Here is a 9,592-nt window from a genome sequence, read left to right on the forward strand (position 1 = left end):
CTCGGCTCACCAATGTTATCATCATCGTTATTATATTATATATATAAAAAACTAAAATTTTGTTTAGGCTCGTTTGGGCTCGCGAGCCTAAACGAGCTTTGTATTTCAAGCTCGGACTCGATAACTAAACGAGCTCTATTTCAGGCTCGAGCTTGGGCTCGGGCTCGTTAAGGCTCGACTCGTTCGAGCTTTTAACCGAGCCGATCACGAGTAGCTCTCGAGCCTCCGGGCTTGTTTACACCCCTACTTTCATCCACAACCACCACCATCATCATTCCAAAACAAACCCCTTTTCGATCAAGGCCCAAACCCTAGATTTCTCCGGAACATTCTTCGAAGGAGGCCTCGGAAACGAAGATGACTCCAACAACTCATCCATGGCTGCCGTTGAAGAACAAGAGGAGCCCCAGTGCCCACCGGGTTTACGACAGTATGAAACCATGGCTGTTTTACGACCCAATATGTCTGAAGACGAACGACTCTCTTTAACCCACAAGTACGAAGAGGTAACTTCACAATTTTGTATGCATTTCTGGTGTAATTAGCTAGGAGTGTGTATGTTAGTAGCGTCAGTTGAAACCGTTATTAGTTAATCTATATATTAGCTAATAGCTAATTGGTTAGTCAGTTTGGTTTATTCGGTTAGTTTGAGCTAAAATTTTTGTTTAAAATTATATGAAATGGAGGTATATAAATTATAAATATATGAAAATATGAACAGTTCGCGTGATTTCGGATAGCTGAGGGTAAAATAAACCGATAATGGATTTTAAGTTGATAGGCTTTCGGTTAATTTCGGTTCGTTTTCGTCAGTTTTCGGATCGGTTTCGGTTAGTTCGGTTATTAACTAAAACCAAACCTGGGCTTATAAATACATGAAATGGTTGTATAAATACATGAAATGGAGGTATAAAAAACTAGAAGTGTATGAAAATATAAATGGTTCGGTTTCGTTCGATTATTAACTAAAACTAAACTTGGGCTTATAAATACATGAATAGTTGTATTAATACATGAAATGAAATGAAGGTGTAAAAAACTATAAGTGTATGAAAATGCGAATGGTTCGGTTAGTTTCGGTTAACCGTGGGTAAACAAAAAACGATAATCGATTTTAAGTTGATAGGTTTTCGTTAATTTCGGTTCGGTTTCGTCAGATTTCGGTTCGGTTTTGGTTATTAGTTTGGTTTCGGTTAATAACTAAAACCAAACTTGGGCTTATAAATACATTTTGAAATGGTGGTATAAGTACATTAAATTAAAATGGAGGTATAAAAAACTAGAAGTATATGAAAATATGAACGGTTAGGTTAGTTTTGGTTAACCGAGGGTAAAAAATAAAAATTCGATAACCGATTTTCGATTTATACAATTTTTTATTAATTTCGGTTCGGTTTCGTTGGTTAATTTCGGTTCAGTTTCGTTGGTTTTTGGATTGGTTTTGATTAACTTGGGTTAATTAATACTCACCCCTGTTTATTTCGTTGGTTTTCGGTTTCATTGGTTTCGACTAATGGTTCAGTTATTACTCGCCCCTATTTATCACCCCCAGCTTTAATGAATTTGTATTGTTATTGTTACAGTTGCTTGTTGCTGGAGGTGGGATGTACGTTGAGGTGTTCAACAGGGGAGTTATTCCACTTGCATACAGCATCAAGAAGAAAAACAAAGCTGGCGAAACCAACACATACTTAGACGGTATTTATCTTTTGTTTACGTATTTCACGAAACCCGAATCGATTGAGGTGCTCGAGGCAACGTTAAAGATGGATGATGATGTGATTAGGTCATCCACCTTCAAGGTTAGGAAAAGAAAATATTAGTTCATGTATCGGAACCAGGAAGGATTAGTGATGTAATACGCGTTGAATGTGTTAAGAGTACGTAAACCAACTCGGCAAAACCAGTGGCAATGTTGTTCCAAATTCTAATACCCATTTGTTTCCTTGATGTTATTCGATTATCATCGTTTTAGAAGTATGTCGCCCGAGGATTTTTGTTACTAAACAGGGTACAAGACATAAGCGATTACGCGCTAAAGCTATATGCTAAAATGCCAAGAAGAACCCAAACGATACTTGTTAATGGCGAATAGCGACAAATAACGATAAGGTTTCTATATGCTAGATAGTTAATAACGATCAATAGTGGAACGGCTATTTTATAAATAGTGATACACTAGAAAAAATAAATTTGAAAAAAATTTATAAATAGTGATATACTAGAAAAAAAATTGAAAAAAATTTATATGTATGTTAGATCAAAATACCCTGGTGTGTGTATATATATATATATATAGGGGAAGGTTCATTTGAGAAGAAAATTTGATTGAGAAGAAAAAAAAATAAAAGGGTATAATTGTAAAACATTAAATAGTTTTTTTCTCATTTCATTTATTATTATGTTGACTAATTAATTAGTCATTAAGACTATAATCCTCCACACTAAATATTTTTGCCTACACACATCAAAAGTTATCCTACACATTTCGAAATTTATCCTACACATATTGAAATTTATCCTACACAACTCGTAATTTATCCTACACGCCTCGTATTTGTCCTACACTATAAATGAATTTTTATTTTTATTTTTTGTGAAAAATATATATTTTAAAAATAAGTTACAAATTTATTATAGTTAGTTATTAAAGATGAAACTACCAATTAATAATGTATGTAAGTTTACTAATATACCCTTATAGTTACATTAAGTACAAATATTAAATGAAGTCTAATGAACCATTTCTATTGGTTGAAATTTCTTCTTTTTTCTTCTTACAAAGAATTTCTTCTCATTTGAATCATCCACTATATATATACATATAGGGAGCCGCTAGAATGAAAATCACCCCGAGTTGTAAGAACCGCGAGAACTACACCATCCGGGTCGCCGTTTACCATGATTTTTTTTACAACTACATGTGTATATTATAAACACATCCGTAAAAAAAAAAAAAAAATTTAAACGCCCCCCCCCCCCCCCCCCCCGAGGGGGTAGTTTTTTACACCACAAGTTTGGTGAAAAAAAAAAGAAAAATAAAAACACCAAACTTGTGGTGTAAAAAACTACCCCCTCGGGGGGGGGGGGGGGCGTTTAAATTTTTTTTTTTACGGATGTGTTTATAATATACACATGTAGTTGTAAAAAAATCATGGTAAACGGCGACCCGGATGGTGTAGTTCTCGCGGTTCTTACAACTCGGGGTGGTTTTCATTCTAGCATATATATATATATGCTATTTTACATTTATGTTTATTTAGCAAAAACTTTATTAACATTAACAATATCTATTGCTACAACCCTAATAACTAGTCTAAACCTATACGCTACGTAGCGCGCTATAAGGATCGCTACGCACGCTATTGACAACTATGACACAAATCCAAAGCATCATTCCTTTGTAATCACCAAGATAGAAACGAATGAAAACAGATCGTTCATTTGTAAGTTTTATGTTGATCAAATCGTTCTGAAATAAACTATGAAACTAGACAAGACTACCGATATAACGATATGCGGTATGAAACATCAGAAGAGTGAGCCTCGGATTTGCATCAAATATGTAAGATAGTAAGTATTTCGAGAGTGTCGTATTGCCTTGTCGATAACGAACTTGAAGCACGTAATAAAGTGATATGCGATTTCCATCCCGAGGGATACATATATGACTGTATACGCAACCCGATTGAGCTTTGGAGGGATGACAAGCGCCGCAAAAACCAAGATCGTTACAAGAACAAGTACCAAGCTATTGAAAGTTAACAGGGATGACATCTTTTCTTGTTCATGATCTTCATAACATAAACATGTAACTATGATCCCAAAGATCACACACACCAACAAATACCCGACCCAGGTGAGTTTGGCGGGGAGAACTAACTCCATCGTAAGCGAGAATATAGCAAGAAACGCCGAGAAGCTACCGATAAATTTCAAAATGGTGTAACTGCCATCCGGCATTAACTCGTTTAAGCAGAAGCCCATGCTTGTAGCTATGAATTCAAGGGTCCAAAATGCGACAATGCCGGTCTTCTTAAATGCTTGGTTATTTTCAAAAAAAGATTGATGTTCGTTTCCAGGCGTCCATTTAATTCGGATCCACATCATTCCATAAATCATGCCAACGCGATGCAAAAGAAAAATATACAATAAAATCCTGAAGAAAACAGTTTCACTAGTTATTATTGTTATCAAAAACATAAAAATTGAAAAAGGAAACTATAGATTCATCTTAAGACCACGTAGTGGGGTTTTTTGGCGTTTTTCCCACAAAAAAGCCCAACCAAGCCCCAAAACCGCCCCCTGGGGCGTTTTTTTTTATTTGAAAAAAATGGGTTTGGCGTGCTTTTAAAAACGCCCGGAACTTGCTGGATGGCCAATAGCATTTTTTTTTATTTACTTCTGTTAGAATATAATGCCTCACAATATTTCAAGCCTCACTACACCCCTTTTAACATAGAGCCCAATAAAGCCCCCTTACTAACTGGACTGCCACATGACGCAAAATGCCAAAGGGTGGGTGCTTTGTTTTATCCTCCCACTACACATGGTCTTAGACGAACAGAAAGCCTTACCGCATCTTGGCAGTGCTGGAAAGCGGAGATGCTGGTGCAGGTGCCCGTGCCCTTGCCGTTGGTGCAGGTGCGGGTGTGGGTGCCAGTGCTCGTGATGGTTGGCCATCTCTCACCAAAATGGCAACCTGTGAATTCATGGTATGGTAGGTTCTATGGCAACCTGTGAATTCATGGTATGGTAGGTTCGAATGCACATACACTAGATATTTCACGCATGATTAATTCATATACTCCCTAATCACATACCACGTAGTCTAATGTATAAGTAACACACATACTATCATACGTATTGTAACAGTTGACCATACAATGTAATCGGCAACATACATCAAAATATCACATAGTAGGTGATTAAATCCCCCAATATCAGTTTGTCTACAAGACCCTATTTAGAGTATGCGTAGTGGGGCTCCATATGGCGCCACTTTCTCTCGTAACGCCCTCATAACGCCCCGAACACCACTACGGGCAGCGTTATGAGGCAAAAAAAATTGGGCAGCGCGATATCCATAGCGGCGTTGTGGAGGGAGGGTTTGAAACTTGGACCAATCAAAAAAAGGGTATTGTTTTTATAATTAATTAATAATATTGAAAATTATTAAATAGGTAATGATGGGTAGGGGCTTTATGACTACGGGCTCTAGTGATATAACGCCCCATAAAGCCCCCGTGTGACATGGCACGACACGTGTCGCATAACACACCACAAGGGGCTTTATGACTACACATGGCCTTAGAAGTCCCAAATCGTAACAGTGTGCGATCACATGGTTTGTCCGCGGCCCATCATGACTGGCCCAATCGAGTAGTGTGTGTGCAAGTGGATTCAAGGTGTGCGGCCCAATGTACCAATCATCACAATCTCCTTAAATCAACCAAGTAGGACAAATTCCATTAAATTCACGGATTTCAAAACATGCAACATAAAGGTATACTTGTACATTCAAGAAAACCCAGAATCCATCACCTCTAATGGCAGCTCCTATTTCCAATTCATATAACATTCATATCCAAGCATCTTTGTCATTAACCATACTAGTAGGAAGTCATCATCTCCACTTAACATAACAAATAGAACTTCTTATAACCAGTATTTAAAACGATTTGCAGGCGTTATATCATTAACACCTAGAGTCATTCCACCGAAATCATCATCATTTATTCTTTAAACAGCTTAACAGATTTAGCACCAAGCATACGGATATCATCATCATTTATTTTCAGTTCACATGAGTCATCTATGTTTTCATCAAGCTCAACTCTAAAACAAGAACAAAACAATCGTTCTAATCCATACTGCCGATACACATACACACATAAACAAGACACCAAGGAATGTAAGTTAATTCAATGGGTAAACATACTAACCGTACTCAAGAAAGACGACGAACGGAGAGGAAAAACTTCGTCCAGAACACGTTGCCGTCGACCAGAGAGGGAGAGGGTTAATGCTAGGGTTTGCGTTTGTGTGTTTGAGCGTAACAAGGAATACCGCATGCAGTTTAATTAAATGTGGGTACATGTATATCGATTAGATTTGTTTTGGGCTTCGGAGGTTTGGGCAGCCCCAAATTGAATTAGAAAGGCCCAAGGGTGCGGCCTAATGCGATCAAAGGCACTAGTGTAGTGTGTAGCGGCCCAAATTAACAACCATTTAATTGAAACAACTAATACTCCCTAACACAAAACTTAACCGAGTTAAACAAGTAAACGTTTAAACTTAACCAAGTTAAACAAGTAAACGTACAAGCATACGTAGCTACCATGCAACCCAATCGCAACAGAAAGTGATTCGGAATTAAAGACACACCTTAAGATTACGAGTCGTCACAGTCCCCATTGTGACATCTGTGCCTCTACGACCATCATACAAATGCAAAACCAATGAAATCTTGTATTTCATATTTCATACTTGGGATTTGTATAAATACATGAGACATTTGAACATATCAATTCTTGTTCAATTGGGAGGGGGGGGTTATTGCACGGACCTCCCGGCCGCTGGAGTGATCCCACTCCACAAGCTAGCAACGTCCCAATGCTGCCTGGCGGTGAATACCCCATCCCGAGCTGGGTCCGTTTCCCTCTGGGAAGAAGGTGGCAGAATACCCCCTGCCTGGACTCGAACCCGGGTCTCTATGAAGAGTAGAGGTGGGACTGGCCAACTGGGACACCCCAGTTGGTTAATTCTTGTTCAATTTCAAGCTTTAAATCGCTTTCTGGAAAGTTATACGCGAACTGATGAATAAACATAATCAGTTTAACGCGACAAACACTCTGAAACAGCGACATGGGCTTAACATACCTTAAATAACCTTTACATAAGGTTTTGGAGGGTTTGGTGTGTCGAAAACAAGTTTATTCGATCGCATGGACTATTTGCATCAAACTGCGAAAGTAGGCCGATTCGTATAGAAACGAACAATTCCGGAACTTGATCATAAGCTAAACATACCCTAAATATCCTTTACATAGCTTAGAAATAAGCCTTGAGGGGTTCGTTATGCGAAAAAGTGCTTATTTGATCAATAGGGACTAAAATGGTCAAAAAGTGTATAAGTTTGCATTTACGCGCATAGCTTCCGTTCTGAACATATCCGGACATCCAAATATTTTTGTAATCATTAAAATATTTTATTTTATTGATTGGAATGCAAAAATACCATTCATCGCGCAATCTGGATCATTTTCGCGTCTGTTCGAGTTTTCGTCGTAATTAACCGAATAACGTGACCGTACGACCAAACGAACCGACATCCGAGATGTTTTCAAGCATATTTCATGTTCCCTATGCTTTAACTTCATTGTAAAGCCTTGAAATGGGGTTAACGGGGCTGAAATGTATCAAAATCAAAGTTTTGGACACGTAGGGATTAAACTGACAATTCTTGAAACTATCCTGGCGGGCCGCGAAAGATGGGGTGTAAGTCTACGCGGGGCGCGACAGACTGCCCAGACAGAAACATTGAATCTGTTCAAAACAGCCTGTTCTCATGGTTTTAATCCCTGATTTGGCATGCCATTGGCTTGTATTTGAGCTCCCCTTGTATTCTAATCTATGGGCCATATGTGTATGGCCAAGATCATGCTTTGATTCTTGCAAAAACACATGTAATGAGCCTAGAAACTCAAGACTTTCTATAAATAGCTTGGGTTTTCTCATTTGTTCCTTGCACCTTGATCTGATTTACTCTAAGTTGAAGCTCTCACATTGTTGAAGGCTTCATACTTGAGCAGTGGCGGACCCAAGATTTTTTTTATGGGGGTACGAAGTATTTTTAAAGATTTTAGACCCCTATGTATATATAAAAAAATTGGTTCATATCGGATTGGGCCGGTTCATATCTAATACATATCCAAAGTTGTTTTTTACGGGTTTTATGTTTTGAAATTTATCCATAACATCATATATTGATACATTTATAGACATGTCTTTTTCAATGCCACAAGTAAAACAATTATTAGTATCTAAGGAAACTAATGAAACCATAATACTTGGTTAGTTTTCTTTTACTGAAATACCCTTTAAAAACTATTCTCAAGTTTTACAGAATTTTAGAAAATTATAGAATAAATATCATTAAATAATAATCATTAAATCAAATAAAGGGATAACTAAATAAAATAACATACAATAACACAACCAAAATAAACTATTTATCTCCCCTTTTCCCTTTTCTCTTCTCTTCATTCTCTTTCATCTTAACAACTAGTTTACAACCCCGTGTATTATACGGGGCGAGTGACGAAAAATGTAAATTATAAACTTGTATATAATCCTTACTAATTAAATGACTTATTAAATAAATTAGTAAAAATAAAGAACAGTTATATTTTCGTTACTTGTACATGTGACTTGATACCTTATTAGTAATTATTGTTTATATCCAAATAATATATTTTATCTTAACAAATATATATGGTTAGGGTAAAATGAAAACTTCTATGAGTTGTGAGAACTTAGAGAACTCAACCTTACAAAAGTTTTTTTGAATTTTTTACAGAGGGTGTGAATGAGCGGTTAGAGACTCAAAGTGTTAAACTTTTTGATTTTGGATTCAAGTGGTTAAAACCACTAAAACATAGGGACTCAAAAAGTAATTTACTATTAATTAAATTTAAAATTATACGTTTGATCTCTAACTATATTAAATAATATTATACTTATTATATTATTTGATACATTTATATTTGTTATAGATAATTATCAATTAAATTTGAATTTAGACGTTTATCTCTAACTATATTAATTAATATTATATTATATTTTGTGTATAAAATTAATATGTAATATTATTATTAAAAGAGAGGAGGCACCAGAGAGTGACACGTGTACAAAAAGATTTTCATTTATTAGTATAGGAAGATTCGAAAGGTTAAATTTATAACAATTTTGAAAGGGTTAAACATGGAGAAATACACTTTTATATAAAAGGTCTTTTTACATTGCAACGCAATAAACATATAGTTTTTAAATACATATCTATATTAAAACAAATGTCCTAATTATATATTTTTAGAAAAAATAAATAACTTATAGAATTGTAACAAATTAATAAATCCTAACTTAAATAAAGTAATAAATAAATTAAATGTTTTATCCTTAAATAAGAAAAAAAATCAAGAAATGTTTACAATAAGATTCAAGAATTGTAACAAATTAATAAATCTTAGTGCTTGTAACTGTATCTAAGAATTGTCTTCGGTATTAACACCAACTTTAAGATGGCAAACCGAAATATCTATAATATTTTATAATAATAGAAACTGGATAGCCTGAATGGTAAATTAACACCAACTTTAAGATGACAGACCGAAAGCCTCAAAAGAACAAATACCTAATTTTTTACCCTTTTCTTCCCTTACTGCCCCTACCCCTGCATCAACTTATTATCCTCCAAGTTTATCTCCCATTTTAGAAAATCTTCACATCCCATTCTCCATACATATCTTTGTATTATTTCTCTGCTCCTTTTTTCTTTATTATTATTATTATTATTATTATTATTAATATT

General features: G+C 35.7%; 2 protein-coding genes across 2 annotated transcripts; one reads left to right on the top strand and one right to left on the bottom strand.

Moving 5' to 3' along the window:
* Positions 1 to 227: 227 nt before the first annotated feature.
* LOC110921483 (30S ribosomal protein S6 alpha, chloroplastic) lies at positions 228 to 1,941 on the top strand (the record flags this gene model as incomplete). The annotated part of the gene is made up of 2 exons (XM_022165810.2): positions 228 to 506; positions 1,584 to 1,941. Coding segments are annotated over 2 exons (519 nt in total), but the record flags the coding sequence as incomplete, so codon positions are not given.
* Positions 1,942 to 3,378: 1,437 nt separating this feature from the next.
* On the bottom strand, positions 3,379 to 6,050 carry LOC110921904. Its single transcript, XM_022166232.1, has 3 exons — positions 5,946 to 6,050; positions 4,578 to 4,737; positions 3,379 to 4,159 (listed from the first exon to the last, which is right to left on the bottom strand). Exons 2-3 carry the CDS (start codon positions 4,712 to 4,714, stop codon positions 3,532 to 3,534), a joined length of 765 nt encoding a protein of 254 aa, XP_022021924.1. The 5' UTR covers positions 4,715 to 4,737; positions 5,946 to 6,050; the 3' UTR covers positions 3,379 to 3,531.
* Positions 6,051 to 9,592: the final 3,542 nt, after the last annotated feature.

This window comes from Helianthus annuus, chromosome 17, assembly GCF_002127325.2.
Source record: "Helianthus annuus cultivar XRQ/B chromosome 17, HanXRQr2.0-SUNRISE, whole genome shotgun sequence".
NCBI lineage: Eukaryota > Viridiplantae > Streptophyta > Magnoliopsida > Asterales > Asteraceae > Helianthus > Helianthus annuus.